This window comes from Microcaecilia unicolor, chromosome 5 (genome assembly GCF_901765095.1).
Source record: "Microcaecilia unicolor chromosome 5, aMicUni1.1, whole genome shotgun sequence".
Classification (NCBI taxonomy): Eukaryota; Metazoa; Chordata; class Amphibia; order Gymnophiona; family Siphonopidae; genus Microcaecilia; species Microcaecilia unicolor.
Window position 1 is genome coordinate 255,142,070 of NC_044035.1, and position 16,647 is coordinate 255,158,716.

The following is a 16,647-nucleotide window of genomic DNA, read 5'->3' on the forward strand; positions in this document are numbered from 1 at the left end:
AGTTGGCAAACAGAAATAGAAAGTTCCTGTAGTGATATAACCAGTTTTTATTTGAAACGTGACTATGCTGGGCTCTGATTGGCCTGGAGTTTGAAATTACCCAGCAGATGCTGGCTGTTGCTTCAGTTTTAGCCTGGGAGAAGAGAGAGAGAGAGAGAGAGATCTTTGCTGAAGCACTGCAAACAGATCTATGCCCTGATATCCCCAGGTACTTTCTAGGAAATAAGCGAACGTTTAGTTAGTTTTATAATTGATCCATATTTCAGTTACCTGTTATTGTTTTTCAGATTGCACATTTTTGTTCATTGTCCAATTTTTAAGACAATAAATGTTTATTGCCTCAGCCTGTCTGGACTGATAAAGAATCCTGATGGTTTGTTTGTTGGGTCTGTGAGTGCTTTCTGGGAACTGTGGGACCACTGGAAGTGTGGCTCCAGTAACCAAGAAATCACTGGGGATAATTGGAGAGCGGGAGACTCGTTGAGAGGCAGTTGTGACCCAGTCGGTGGGAGGAGGGTACTAGTGTAGAGCACAAGCGGCAGGTGCATGTGGACCTGAGTTGTGTTGGAGATAGACCCTCTAAGTGGCCGCGGGTTAACCCCAGGTGGGTGGCTAGGTGTTTCGTGACACACAACATTGGATATCTGATCATTGAAAGAAAGAGCTGAGACTATAATCACACCTAGATATCTGAAAGACAGTCCCACATTCAAGCATCAGCATACAGTAAAGATTTGTTTAGAAAGCCAGACCTACCAAATCTCCCACATTCAGTGGGAGACTCCCGCATTGGTAGGCCATCTCCTGCACTCCCACTGAACCTATCCATCCCCAACCCGAACTGCAGTGGCGGCATAAAAACAGCTTTAAAAAGGCAGGTATGAGACCCGCTCTGCTGCAAGATCTGCAAGCCCCCCCCCCCCCCCCCCCCCACCAGGAAGTTTACATCAAAGTAGGTAAGACCAGTAAAACTAGCAGCAACACACATGTAAGGAAAGGGGCCCACATCTGCCAATTTTATGCTGCTTTTACTGAAACTGACCAAGGAAAGCAGCAAGTGGGTAAATGGGAGGGAAGGGGATACTGTATATATAGAGAAAAGAGGTAATGCTGGAGTAGCAGAGTGGGAGACGGATAGAAAGAGAGAAGCCATGCTGGATGGGGGGAAGAGAGAGAGAGAGAGAGAGATAAGGAAATGCTGGATTGGGGTGGGCTGGGGACAGAGAGAGAGAGATGGGGTGATGGTGGATGGGAGAGAAGAGAGAGACTGGGTGATGATGAATGGGGGAAAGACAGAGAAGACCAGATGATGGTGGTTGGGGAAAAGACCCAAAGAGAGAGAGAGACTGAGTGATGTTGGATGTGGGAAAGACAGAGAGACTGGGTGATGGTGGATGAGAGAAAGACAGAGAGACTGGGTGATGGTGGATGGGAGAAAAACAGAGAGAGAGAGACAGAGAGACTGGGTGATGGTGGATGGGAGAAAACAGAGAGAGAGAAAGAAACAGGGTGATGCTGGACAGGGGAAAAGAGACAGAGAGACAAGGTGATACTAAATAGGGGGAAATAGAGAAAAGAGAGATGGCGTAATGCTGGATGGGAGAATAGAAATGGGGTGATGCTGGATGGGATAAGAGAAATGGGGTGATGCTGGATAGGGAAAAGAGAGACATAGAGATAGATGGGGTGATGCTGTATGAAGGAAGAGAGAGGGAGAAAGGCAGGGCGAGTCTGGTTAGGGGAGAGAGCGAGGAAATGCTGCACAGTGTGTGTGTTGCGGGAAGGAGATGCATGGCTTGGAGAGAGAAAGAGAGGTGCTTCCTGACATAGGGGGAGAGAAGATACTGGGTAGCAGGAGGAGAAAGGGAAGAGTTAAAGATACTGGGAAATAAGAGGAAGAGAAAATGGAGTGATTGTTTGAGGGAAAGAGATAGAAAGCTATAGGTAGATAGAAAAAAAGAGAGATTGAAGTCTGAATAATGAAAATGAATGAAATCTGAATAAATAGGCAGAACAATAGAAGAAAGCTAAAACAAAAAGAGCAATATAAGAGATTATTGTAGTGAAAGAATTGACAAAGACAGAAGAGAGAAAAGCAGCACATGAATAGGAGACCTTGGAAAGGGATATAGGAGAAGACACAAAAACAGTACCCAGAAAGTGGAGCCAATACAATTAGAAAAGTTAAATGGCCAGACAATAAAGGTAAAAAAAAATTGAGTTTTTAATTTTGTATTGGAATGTCAAATTTTGCAAAATATATCCACTGCCTTATTTTGTTGTATGCAAGAATCGGGTGATATTTTGGGGTTGGTGAGTCCCTCTTATTGTTTTTGTTGGAGCGGAAGGAGTTATGTTGTGGCAATAAACCCCTTTAGTTTTTAAATTCACACTAAATGGAGATTGTGGTTCCTTTTCCAGGTTTGGGAGAGGCTTAAGGACAACCAAGTTGAATGGGTGGGACTTGTTTATGTTTATTAAAATGTAATACACCACCAGGCTGAGAACAGGATCTAAGCGGTTCACAATAGTCTAAAAACATAGTAAGAACGATCTACTGTATTACATTTGAATCAAGACCATATAAACAAAAAACACACACACATATGCTGGATCGCTATTCAGAAGCGTCCTAATATACAATTCCGTCATCATCCAGCTAGATGTGTGGAGTGGGTGGGGCTAGGGGTGTGTACTAAAATCTCCCTCTCAAAACTTGGACCCCCTTGGCAGCCCTGGAAAGCTTCATAGCATAGTGTAATGAAAAAAAAAATGTGTGGGAGAAATTAAGACCACACAATATCACTAAACAGTCAAAGTTCTCTATGATATTGAAGGAGGTGATAAATATTTTCCCTCCACTTGTCACTTCAGTTGTCATCCACCATCCAGAACTCATTGCCACCAGAAGGTTCCTTTTGCAGAAGTATAGTTTCAGAGTTCTCTGCTTGTAGCAAGCCAGATTTGATCAAAGCTTTAACAACTTCTTCTACAGATCTAGGTCTGAATTATAATCCAATTAGAAAGAGCCATTTATACTGAATCATTTCACACTTCAGATGCTTAGTCACATCTTTCATTTCTCAATGACACTGCAGGGCCAATGTGGATAAGTCATTATATACTTCAGTCGAGATGCCTTGCCATTTGGTGTTTCTGATCTTTCTTGCTTTGTTTAGCACCAGCTCTTTAATTGTATGCAGATAGACACTTTTCTCAGGGAGGACATTTTCCCTCAAGGCTCCAAACTTCAGTGAGCTTGTTCCACTTTTATAGGCCTATCCACCTGTTGTCCCTCTAGTCCATAGGCTAAAATTGCCATACAAATCTGCCTCACCTGCTTTGCACAGTCCTCATTTCCCTCTGGTTCTGGAATTCTTCTGAAATGCAAATTGCTTTTCCTGGAGTGATTCTTCAGGTCTTCAAGGCACTCCAAGAAAATCCTGGATTGCTGCTCTAAATTAGCCACATAGGTGTTCAAGGTCACCATGGCTTCACCATGTTCCTCCAATTGCTGCTCCACTTCCTCCACATATTGGTACAAGGCTGTGAAATTGATGATGTTGAGTTCTGCAAACATACTTTCTAACTCATAACTTTGCTAGTAAGCTGTAGTTTTAATTTGTGGAGTAGAACCTGGAGGTCAACCTTAGCGAGTGACTCTGTGGCCGTGCCCATCTCCTTCACTTCTGAGTTTCTATCCAAGTCTGCCACAGTTTCCTGGCCTCCTCATCACTTGCTGCCTTCATGGAGCCGTGCAGTGGTGCTGCGCCACTGAGGCCTGCAGCTTGAAAATTAGATTTGATGTCTCCAGGCTTATGGGCGGGCATCACTTACAGGAGCTATGTAAGTAGTTGTGTGAATGATGCAAAAGATTTTACGATTTCAGGGGGCCCCAATTAGAAGCTCACAGTTAGTGGCCATTTATCACTGGCATCAGCTGAAGACCTGAATTTATGTTTTAAAGTGAAAAATTAAATACTTGAAAAGTATTTATAGAATACATTTTAGGCAAATGAGAAATGCATTGAATTTGTATTGTGCCTCATTTATTTAAGTTATTGGATTCTACATGGTTGCAAATCTGCAAAAAAAGTTTATTGGTTGTTAAAGTTTGTTTTATTTATTTATTGGGATTTATTAATCACCTTTATGAAGAGATTAACCCAAGGTTTTGTATAGCATGCTCCATATGTTGTTTTTTTCTGGCGGTCTGAACATAGCTGGTTAAACCAATATTTATTGGCTGACCGGATAAGTTATAGCCAACAAAGATAGACCTGCTATTTATGTGGATCTATTTGGCTGCTAAACGTAACCAGTCAGCCAATAAATATGGATGCTAACTGGCTTTGTTGTGTGACAAATCCGGTGACTGTGTGGGAGCAAAAGAGGCCCTATAGGAGGCACTATTCAGCATTATGAACCTGACTTTAAAGATATAGACTCAGGCCAATGTCAGCTCTCATTCTAAAGGCTTGTTGCTTCAATAGATCTCAAGCCTATGTGCAGTGAAAAGAATATTGCTGAATGGCCAAGGCTATAAGAAGGCAAAAATAACATCAACAACAACCTTGTTTACAGAAAACTGACCTTGTGGTCAGAACAACTCTGTCACTGGCGTCTCTAGCCCAGTGTTTGGTCCTCCAAGTCACAATATTGGAAAACCCCAGATCTGTTGTTCCAGACTAGAAGGCTCACCTTACCCAAGATGCCTCTAAAAAAACATTACATTATCTGGGTGTTATCTAAGTTATCTGGGTGTTATCTTGAGGAGTTCGCACAAGAGTTACTCTCACTGAAGTAGATGACAGCCCTGATCTGAGTCTGCCACATCATGGAAATATCTGAGGCTCGTTAAACACGGCTCTGCCGTCTACGTGCTTCTGCCTGCTCATTGGCCATGGACATCAGTCAGAGCATCTTCCTGACTTGCTCTACCTCTGGTGTCCTTGAGAGTGAGAGAGCCTTTTTCATCCATCAGGTTATAACTACTCTTTTCACAAGTGCCTGAGAGTTAGGGGTCCTAATCAGTTCAGGAATAGGGAATGTGTGCATTTTCTTTATCTAATCTTGCCAGGTACATAAATGCTCACTGCTTACCATCAGTTTAGGGTAATTTAGTCTATGAGCTGTTTCTACTGCTGCCAATAGAATAAATTAGCTTGCATTTTTGTATAATATTTGAGCCTTATGTCTAATTCTTTTAGTGTGTATTCTTGGGTGTAATGAATTCGAGTTTGTTGGAGGGACATGGGTAACCTGATCTGAATTCCAGAGTGCTACCTTACTTTATTTTGTCACTGTTTCTATGTAACTTCATTGTCTTCTCTCTACTGGAGGTGAGGTAATTGTGTATGCCCCACAACCGGGCTAGCCACTAAGCACTAATATTCAGCTGAGATAGACGTCTATTTCACGCTGAATGTTAGTGCTTAGTCGACTTTAGGCTATTTAATCAGCCAGGAGCCGTTCCTGGTTGGTTAAATAGCGCTGAATATCATCGGGTGGATAGAATTTTGTTTCTATCAACCAAACCAGCTGAGCTGAAGGTTTGAAGTATATATTACATAAAGTAGATGGCACTATGGATCCTTGTGGTACCCCTCAGTTCAGCATCCAAGGTGATGATGGACTGATGTTGAACAAAACTGATTGTTGTCTGTTTGAAAAATAGGATTTGAACCCTGCAAATACTCTACCACTGATACCTGTTTCTGCTAGCTATATAAGCATATTATGATGAAAGTTAACTTTGCAGACCCTTTCCCGTGTGCAGATGTGTTTTAACAAAATGATTGAATTAAACAACTTCAGGGAATCCTACATATTCACAACACAAGAGCTAAACTCGTCTTCACTCTTAGCAGCTACATCCCATTGTTTTTACTAAAGGTATGATGAGGACTCAGTCTTAGTAAGAGTTGATATTTGTTATATTATAGCATGATAGTGGCACCTTGTGGTTGCGTAGAGAAAAAGTCAACACTGGATACATAAAGCAAATTTAAGAACCTTATATTTTCCAGAGGGATTTAAAAAAAATTGTGTATCTGTTCCAAAAAGATCTTTAGAAAGCAAAAACATTAAAATTAGTTACTTGCTAAGTTTCTGATTAAATGCCAGTTTTAGTTGAGTCCTATTTAAGGACAGAAGAAAAAATGATGATGTAGAGTGAAGGTGTGTATTTGAAAACGTAGCAAATATTAAGATTTAAGTGAAAGCTGCAAAGGGCTAGTAAAGATCCTTCATAGTCTACACAGATTTTAAACAGTGCATTTTTCATTTAAAAAAACATTAATAGGACCAGTGGAAAACCTGTATTGCATTTGTGGTTGAAAACCTATCGGAGGATGAAATCAATACGAAGGCCCTCTCTCATTCTGTGGCGATCCCGTTGCGGAAACTGTTCAGTGTGATATCATGGGAAAGAACACTTCAACAGGTATGTTAGCTCTGCTTTTGTGTGAATGTTAATATATGGGTCGATATTCAAAACAATTTAACCATCCAGAATGGCTCCTGGCCAGTTAAATCGCTTGTTCGGGGCTAACCGGTCATTTTCAGTGGCACTGAAAATGTCCACTTAGTGCCTATCTCAAAACTGGCTATTTTGGGGATGTCATCCAACAATAACGATATCCACAATAATATGATTGTGACAAAAAGACTCTTTTTATATATTGGAGGAAAAAGCCTCAACTAAACAGAAAGAACTCCTTCGTTGAATATATCAACATAAGGGAGATCCACTGAATCATCACGGGCAAAAAACCTCCTAATAAATAGAGCTTTTGCGCTTCCAAAAAGGCTTCTGTGCTCACAATAACCGTGTAATATTACTAAGCGGTTCAAAGAATATGCACTTATCTCAAAGAAAGTTTTCAGTCGAGAACTAACACCTCCCACGGCCCAACTTCAGGCCCAAGTTTCGATCCCTGCCTCAGGGTCCGTGGTGTCAGACTGTAAAAATTACAGAAGCCTTTTTGGAAGCGCAAAAGCTCTATTTATTAGGAGGTTTTTTGCCCGTGATGATTCAGTGGATCTCCCTTATCAAACATATAAATGGCAAGTGACCAATTCACCTGCAAATGCGCAGTAGAGTCGGAACACTGAGAGTGTAGAAGTCCAAGCCCCGCCTCCACCAGCAGTACAGCCCAATAGGGAGGAGGGCTTGGACATGGGCGTGGAAATCGGAGGAGGAGGGAGCAGGGAGGGAAGGAGGGGGCGGAACTGAGGGAAACAGATGCTGGGGGGGGAGGGCAGGGGAGAGAGCAGGGTTTGTGGAGGGGGCGGGGAGGCCATAGGAAAACAAAAAACTAGCCCGTTGTTACGGGCTTAACGGCTAGTGTTGATATATTCAACGAAGGAGTTCTTTCTGTTTATTTGAGGCTTTTTCCTCCAATATATAAAAAGAGTCTTTTTGTCACAATCATATTATTGTGGATATCGTTATTGTTGGATGATATTTTTCTATTGATATCCCTAAGAGCTCGGGTTGTTTATTTAGCTAAGTCTATTTTGGGGATGTTCCAGGGGTAGAGTCAACACTTGGCTCAGGCTGGGTAAGTGCTGATATTCAGCATTTAACTGGCCAAGGTAAACCCATAAATAGGATCGCATAAAAGCCAGTCCTTTCTTTATTCACTGTCCCGCAGCTGGTTAAGTGTTGATTATTGCACTTAACTGCCTATGCTTTAGCTGTCTTTACAAACCTAGAAATTCAATGCTGAATCCCAGATATGGCCCTGCTTCGAATTTCCAGACATAACGCTGGTGGCATTCAGCAAAATGCTGAGCACTGCCAGTTGAATATCGACTTCCAAATTTTTAAACAGGTATCAAGAGGAGGAATAGTCCTGAATAAATCCACAGAACATTTATACTAGCTAATTCCAAAACTCCACCCAAATTCTGTTCTCAGAAAGGCCTCCTCTACCTATGGGAAAAGTTATATGCTTGCAGGCTGTACACATGTACTTTACCCAATATGAGATGGGCAATTTTATGAAAGCCTATTCCTTATCATCCTGCTAGACCAGTCCAGGCAAACGGGTTGTGCCACACAACCAGTAGTGATATGTAATAGTTGTAGTAGTAGAAGAGAAGGACTGGTTGACCGAGGAAGGTAAAGGGGGAGTCTTCCCTTTGGGCAGCTTGAATACCAAGGTAGTGAAGCTGTCTCCTACAGAGGGTGATGAATCAAAGACCTAATTTGGTCTGATGGAACAAATTAGGTCTTTGATAGCTCAGGTGTCTTCCTCCCTGCGAATTTCAAAGTCAGTGATCAAGGAAATGCTAGATGGGGGACCTATCCTAGAAGGTTCTTTCTCTTCCTTAAGATCCTGAGGAGAATGGCCCTCTTCTAATGTAAGACCCTTGAAATGGTGCTTAAAGTTAGCAAAATACTAGGGAGCCCTACCCGCTTGTGCTGGAGAACTTAGAAAAGCTTTGGTAACAGTGATGACCAAAGAGGCCCCTATTCCAGTGGAGGGAGAAATGGCCCGGAAAGAGTTTCAGGAAAGGAAAATAGAGGTCCTCTTGAAGTAAGCCTTTGCTTCTTCCACTCTGGATGCTTGGGCTATCTTTTGCATAGGTTATGTGGCTCAGGCTCTTCTCTGATGGATCCAGCAGCTCCCAGAGAGCCTGGAAGTGGCTTGTATGGAATCTAGAGCAGCAATTTTGGCTGTTATGCTGTATGACCTGACCTGAATTGGAGATAAATCAATGGCCTCCATAGTTATAATGCTGAGGTAGTTGTGACTCTGTTAACTGGTCAGCAGACTCGGCCTCCAAAGTGAGTCACAGTAAATGACCTTGGATCTATTTAGGATTTGCTGTTAATAATTTCCAGATTAGATTAGTTAAACTTCCCTTGAGGGGTAAGCTCCTGTTTAAGGAGGATCTTGAGAAGTAGGTCAAAGATATTGGTGAAGTGAGACCTCAATGGCTTCCAGAAAATTGAGAAAAGTCTTCGGTGAGCAAGACTGCAGGCCAGTTGTGTCAGAAGGAAGGGAGACATTTCAGGTCCAGTAAGCAGGTGTCTACATTCTAGTACTCTTCAGGGAGACTCGAGAAAAATCAGCCGTTCCATGGCCTTCCTAGACTCTGAGATAGTGGTGGACCCTTCTCTGGGGAGGGAAAGGAGACTCAGTGAGTAGCAGAAGACCCACCTCAAGGTGCTACAGGTGAGGTGACTTTTCTGTCTGTTTTACTTGGAGTGGGACCGGGTCACCTTGGTTCAATGGGTGCTTGAAATGATTCATTAGAGTTGTGTCCTTGAGTTTGCTGAACCCATTTACAATACCTTTATGATGTTCACTTGCTGATCAAGCATGAGAGTGGTGGTATGCGAAACCTTGCATTACCTACTTTACTTAGGAGCTATTGTTCCAATCTCAGTAGTGGAGCAAAGTCAAGGCTGGCACTCAATTACTTCATAGTCCTCAAGAAAAAAGGCTGCTGTTGGCCCATTCTAAACCTTAAAGGAGTCAGTTGTCTTTGTTTATGCATGAAAGCCTTAAGGTCTGTAGTCTGCTGTCAGGAAAGTTGAGTTCCTTAGCGTCAGCAGCAGATGAATCCAGAGGCTTGTGGGTTGTGTCCACCTACCAGCAGGTGAAGATAAGAGAGCGCTGATTTGCACCTCCTTATAGAATGGAATGCTCCTTAGTCAGTCAGTATTCTCTATCTCCAGCAGGTGGATGGATGGTCTCTCACAAGCTCCTGGTCTCATCTGTGGCAGCTCCAGTTCTGGGTATCTCAGTTCAGTTGAGCTAGGGGTGTGTGCAGCTGAGTGGTACCACCTTTAGGGTGTACACCTGGTCACCCCAGGTCCCTCCCCCACCCTGATTCCCTCTCCAGCTCTCCTCCATACTCCTTCACAAAAAAAAAAAGAGCTTTAAGACCACATTGTCTCCTGGAGAGATACTGGTGCTCCCAGTATCAGGACTAGTAGATATGTGAGTTCTGTTCATCAGGCAGGGTCAGCCTTGCTATTTTCCCGTGTGCACTGAGCGCGAGCAGCTCTCTTTCATAGTACTGACAGGGCTTTGATGGCCATCTTGTCAACATGAGAACTGGAGTGCCTTGCTTTTGCTGCTTTTTGCGAGTTCAGCTACGCTGGGTATGGGTACAGGGGGTGGGGGGTTGGGGAGTATCTTGCTCAAGTTCCCCCCAGGCTTGTATTACTCTGGTGCACTATTGTAAAAAAAAAAAAAAGGGAGTCAGGTCCCGTCCAGTGGTTGTTATTCCAGACAGGAGTGCCTTTGGGGTTACTGCTCTTTCTCATTTTTCCCCTCCTTCCTGCCCCACAGATGTCTCGGGTGCCGTCGGAAACCACGTAGTGGACTTATCCTTATACGCTGCCTCTGTTGGTACAGGTCTGGAAGCAGTGGCCAGAGGCTCCCTGGCAGCCGAAGAACTCAGAGGAAGGGGACTTTCTCCCAGATGAGCAGGGTGTTTCCCTGCCATTCGGCTGTTACTCCAGCATAGGCGCCTGTGTTTTCCACCTTGGTCTTTCCACAGCTTGCTGTTCCTTTCTGCACCCACTGCTGCTACCCTAATGTAGCCTACGTTCGCAAGCCCTCGGCAGCCACCTGTTCCTATTTCTGGGTTCAGGCAGACTTAGTGGCAGTTCCATCGCGTCTGTTACTATGGTCTCAGTGAGGCTGGACCATTACCGCCCGTGCCTTATTTCTTAGCAGCAGTCACCTGGAGTTCACTGCCAGTGATAAGTAGCTTTTTGCTGCTATTTCTGTTTCCTGGGGGGCCAAGTAGGGAAGTTCTCTGCAAGGGCCTAGTTTGCTGTTCCTGTCTGTTGGGTACATTTAGTTCTCTTTTATTGTTCACAAAAGACAGTGCTGGCTCTGCTTTCGCTGTTCCCCCGCTCTCTGGTAGTGTGGTCCGGTGATAGTCTCCATCCAAGGAATACGCCATTTCCTTTGGCGAGGTGCTACTGGTTAAGTGAGCAATTTCTCCTTGCATCTGGGGACATAGGCATTGGCATGGGGTGCATGTCTTCGTGCTTTCCAGTGTCTCTATGCCACAGTGGGCACCTCTTCATTTCCCTGGGTGGCTTTGTCCATGGCCCATGCCCTGCTTTCTTCAGCGGGCTAGTTCTTTCAAGTTGCCTGGCTTTCTTCCGCTGGGTGCTGGGTCTGAACTGGATTGGGCCTCAGCTTAGAATCAGACGTGCTCAGCTAGTTGTTTTCCAGGGGCCATATATATTTTTCTAAGGGCCATAATTTTCCAGCTCATAAGAGAATCAGTATCACCTTCTGGGGCCACTTTTCATCCCCGTAGCACAGCTGTTTCCCATAATGTCCAGTTCAAGTCTGAAGGACCTGATCTCGCCCAGTTGGTAGCAACATGTTGGGCTGCCACTCTCTGGTAGTGCAGGCTCTTCTTTCCTTGATTGGGACAGAGCGGCTTCAGGCTAACAGAGTGGATTACTGGTGACAGTCACCAGCTGGGAGTTAACACCGAGACTCACAGGTTGCAGGACCACTGCACCTGGTTCTCAGTGATGCAATATTTTTATTTATTTATTTAGATTTTGCTCACACCTTTTTCAGTAGTAGCTCAAGGTGAGTTACATTCAGGTACACTGGATATTTCTCTGTCCCAAGAGGGCTCATAACCTAAGTATGTACCTGAGGCAATGGAGGGTTAAGTGACTTGCCCAAGATCACAAGGAGCAGCAGTGGGATTTGAACCAGCCACCTCTGGATTGCAAGACCAGTGCTCTAACCACTAGGCCACTCCTACAGCCAGATTCTGTTGTGCTGGATACCTTGGCAGTCAACCATCGTAGTTTATTCTCATGTGCAGTCATGCCAGCCGGTTCTGGAACCCAGACTCACCATCCACTTCTTGTCATTCTCAGCATACAGGCCGCTCTGCCTTAGAAGCCTTTCCAACTGTCCATGGCCATGGTCACTTTTAGCAAGCTTCATTTAAAAAGAAAAAAAATTTTGATTCAGAGAACCTCCAGATACGTGAGGAACAGACAAGGTTTCCAAACCTCTGGGTTTCTAGGCACACAGGAGGCAAGATTTGGTTAACTCCTCTGTCTCTTCTTTCGTGAAAGGGACCATGTACTGCAGACCAGGCAATTTTACTTTCAGGGTTTCAACTTCAACTACAACTACCACTGTGTGTCCTATCCAGAAGGCCTCAGCTCTACATTCCAGTTTTCCATGGCCTTACATGCCTGTCGAAGGGATCTTGGGTCTCTCCTCAGATTCCAGAGTGGCAGTGCACATCTCCCAGTGCTTTAGGAATGGCTACAACCTGCCTCAGTCCGATGGGGCAGATTTTTTTCTCTTGGTCTCATCGTGCCAGCTCTAGTTCATCTTTCAGGCAATTCTGTATGCCTGGCGGCCGCTTCTTCTTGGTACCACAGTTGAGGCTATCCCCTGTAACAATGGGAGGAACTGGATGTTATGCTATTTCTTTAGTACTTCCATAAAATGAAATTTTCCTCCTACCTATTCCTGGAGTGCAATACAGTTGTCCTTTCTTATTGGAACCTTGCATCTGTTTTAGGGGGTTTCTGCCCTACCTGACTTTCGTGCTTTTGTACTGTTCTGTGCCCTTTTTGCATGGTCACAGGATATTTCTGTGTTTGTATTTTGTGGAGGCTTTTCTCCTTCATTTGCAATTGACTGTTTTGCGACTCTTCTATCAAGGTAGTTTGCAACTTTCTTCCACAATAGCTACCTTTCTTCAGTCCTCTGTACTTTATATTCATTTTTACCGAGGTGCAGTTGTTTCCAACACAAGTCTTGGGAGTATCGTGGAGTAATTTTATTTATTTTTCAAACTTTTGTACCACTTATTTCTCCGAGGACAAGCAGGCTGCTTGTTCTCACGACTGGGTTGACGTCCATGGCAGCCCCTCGAACCGGAAGAAAATTCTCATGGGAGGTCCCACACGCGGGGTATGCCTACCGTGCATGTGCGGCCGTCTTCCTGCCCGTGCGCGACCGCTCCCACTCAGTTTTCTATTTTTCCGCGCTGGAGAGAGATGCAGTTTTGTCCCTCTCCGTGTCAGCCCCGGAAAACCATTTTGCGGCCTAGTCCGCGGTTTCTATTACTTCTAGCGCCCCATTTTCTTTTTCGTTTAAAAAAAAACTCCTTATCATCGAGTGTTTTCTTTTTATTTCGCTTTGTCGTGGCCTTGTGGCTGCGCGTCCGAGTTCTTTCTTTTGTTTTTGGTGTTCTTCTTTTACCGCCACCACTGATGGTTTTGACTTCGCCAACGCGATTTTTCCATCGATGTCCTCGAAGGTCCCAAGCAGATTCAAAAAGTGTGGTCGGTGCGGCCGGCAGATCGCACAGACTGATCCTCACGCTTGGTGTCTCCAGTGCCTCGGTCCGGAGCATAATTCCAAGGCGTGCACCTTGTGTCTCGGCTTGAAAAAGCGGACGCAGGTGGCGAGGCAAGTTCTTCGTGACCGTCTTTTTGGAACTTGCGCCAGCCCTTCGACATTGACGGCATCGGTGTCGACGGCTGGGACTTCGGTATCAGTACTGATGTCGAAGACTTCGACGCCGAGCATGGCATCGACCCCAGGAGTACAGGTTCCCTTGGCCCAACAACCTGCCAGCGACGGCGGTGGTGAACGACTGAGAGGGCGCGGGGACTCCACCTCCTCGTCCATGCTGCGGAACGCCGATGACGGGCATCGGAAGAAGCTTGCGAAGAAGCACCGTCATCGGTCGCCCACGGTGCATGGCACGGGCAGCTCAGGGACGTCGAGAGAAGATTCGATCCCTAAGAAGCGCCTATGCCGGGAGGAGCGCTCTCCCTCTATTGAAGAGGTGTCGATGCACAGGTCATCGGGTAGCCTGGTACCGTCTCCTGGACCCGGGCAGCTTCGAGCACCGACGCCCGCACCGGCTCCCCAGCCTCTCCCGACAGCGGCCCTAGACGAGTGTCTCCGAGCCATCCTCCCAGGTATCCTGGAGCAGCTGATGCGCCAGGCCCTGCCGGCACCGGGGGTGCTTGTGCCCGCAGTGCCATTGATGGAAGCGCCGGCTGGCTCTGGCCCTGTGATGCAGTCTCGATCATCACTCAGGTGGAATCCCCATCGACGTCGATGGAGGGAGCTTCGTCCCCGCCAGCAAGGGAGTCCGCCTCTCGGCACCATCATCAAGGACGCGGTTCCTCGGGGTCGAGACAGGCCCAGTTGTGGTCTGAGCTCAGAGAGCTCATGTCCGACACCGAGGAGGAAGCCTCGTGGGGGGAGGAGGAGGATCCCAGATATTTCTCCTCCGAGGAGTCTGAGGGTCTTCCCTCCGACCCCACACCTTCACCGGAGAGGAAGCTCTCGCCTCCAGAGAGCCTCTCCTTTGCCTGGGACATGTCTATTAGCATTCCCTTCCCAGTGGTCACCGTGGATGAGCCGAGGGCTGAGATGCTTGAAGTCCTCGACTATCCATCACCACCTAGAGAGTCTTCCACGGTACCGTTGCACAATGTCCTGAAAGAGACACTGCTTCGGAACTGGTTGAAGCCCCTATCTAATCCCACCATCCTCAAGAAAGCAGAGTCCCAATATAGAGTCCATACAGACCCGGAGTTGATGCGGCCTCAGTTGCCACATGACTCAGCGGTCGTGGACTCTGCTCTCAAGAGGGCCAGGAGTTCGAGGGATACCGCCTCGGCGCCCCCGGGGCGGGAGTCTCGCACTCTGTACTCGTTTGGGAGGAAGGCCTATCATTCTTCCATGCTTGTGACCAGAATCCAGTCATACCAGCTCTATACGAGCATCCACATGCGGAACAATGTGTGGCAACTGGCGGACCTGGTTGACAAGCTCCCGCCGGAGCAGTCCAGGCCTTTTCAGGAGGTGGTCAGGCAGCTGAAGGCGTGCAGAAAGTTCCTGTCCAGGGGTATTTATGACATCTGTAATGTGGCATCCAGAGCCGCGGCCCAGGGTATAGTGATGCGCAGGCTTTCATGGCTGCGTGTCTTTCACCTGGATAACCAGACTCAACAACGGCTGGCGGATGTCCCTTGCCGGGGGGATAATATTTTCGGCGAGAAAGTTGAGCAGTTGGTGGACCAACTGCACCAGCGGGAAACCGCTCTCGACAAGCTCTCCCGCCGGGCGCCTTCAGCATCCACCTCCACAGGTGGACGTTTTTCCCGAGCCCGGCGGGCTGCACCCTACGCTTACAGCAAGTGTCGGTACAACCGGCCGGCCTGAAGGCCTTCTCAGGCACAGGGACAGTCCCAGCACGCTTGTTCCCGTCAACAGCGTGCGACTAAGCAGGCCCCTGCAGCTCCACAGCAAAAGCAGGGGACGGGCTTTTGACTGGATCCATGGGAACATAGCCGCCATAAACGTAGCCGTGCTGGATGGCCTGCCGGTAGGGGGGAGGTTGACAGTTTTTCACCAAAGGTGGCCTCTCAGAACCTCCGACCAGTTGGTTCTCCAAATAGTGCGGTGCGGATACACCCTGAATTTGATCTCCACCCTATCAAATTGCCCACCGGGAGTTCAATCCTTCAGCTCCCACCACAGGCAGATAATTGCAGAGGAACTCTCCGCCCTTCTCAGCGCCAATGCGGTCGAGCCCGTGCCACCCGGGCAGGAAGGGCAGGGATTCTATTCCAGGTACGTGGAAAAGAAAACAGGGGGGATGCGCCCCATCCTAGACCTGAGAGGCCTGAACAAATATCTGGTGCGAGAAAAGTTCAGGATGCTTTCCTTGGGCACCCTTCTCCCCATGATTCAGAAAGACGATTGGCTATGTTCCCTGGATTTAAAGGATGCTTATACCCACATCCCGATACTGCCAGCTTACAGACAGTATCTGTGATTCCGTCTGGGGACATGTCACTTCCAGTATTGTGTGCTGCCCTTTGGGCTCGCCTCTGCGCCATGGGTATTCATGAAGTGCCTCGTAGTGGTTGCGGCGTACCTTTGCAAGCTGAGGGTGCACGTGTTCCCGTATCTTGACGATTGACTGGTGAAGAGCACCTCAGAGGCGGGAGCTCTTCGGTTCATGCAGTGCACTATTCAACTCCTGGAGCTGCTGGGGTTTGTCATAAATTACCCAAAGTCTCATTTCCAGCCAGTCCAATCTCTGGAATTCATAGGAGCTCTGCTGAATTCACAGACGGCTCATGCCTACCTTCCCGAGGCGAGGGCTCAGAACCTTCTGTCCCTCGCCTCCCAGGCCAGAACGTCCCAGCAGATCACAGCTCAGCAGATGTTGAGGCTCCTGGGCCATAAGGCCTCTACAGTCCATGTGACTCCCATGGCTCGTCTTCACATGAGATCTGTTCAATGGTCCCTAGCTTCCCAGTGGTGCCAGGCCACCGGAAATCTAGAAGATGCTATCCGCCTGCCCATCAGTTGTCGTAATTCACTGAGCTGGTGGACGATTCGGACCAATTTGACCTTGGGACGCCCGTTCCAAATTCCTCAGCCGCAAAAAATGCTGACGACGGATGCATCGCTCCTGGGGTGGGGAGCTCATGTCGATGGGCTCCACACCCAAGGGGTGTGGTCCCTCCAGGAAGCAGGTCTTCAGATCAATCTCCTGGAGCTCCGAGCGGTCTGGAACGCGCTGAAGGCTTTCAGAGATCGGCTGCCCTTCCAAATTATCCAAATTCGGACAGATAATCAAGTT

The 16,647-nt window shown here is 46.9% G+C and overlaps 1 protein-coding gene across 1 annotated transcript in view; it reads left to right on the forward strand.

Moving 5' to 3' along the window:
- SPAG17 (sperm associated antigen 17) overlaps positions 1–16,647 on the forward strand; it is a 994,731-nt gene that overhangs the window by 19,210 nt on the left and 958,874 nt on the right. The window contains exon 2 of the mRNA XM_030205033.1: positions 6,305–6,445. Coding sequence (XP_030060893.1) covers positions 6,305–6,445 — 141 coding nt within the window. The remainder of the gene's footprint in view (positions 1–6,304; positions 6,446–16,647) is intronic.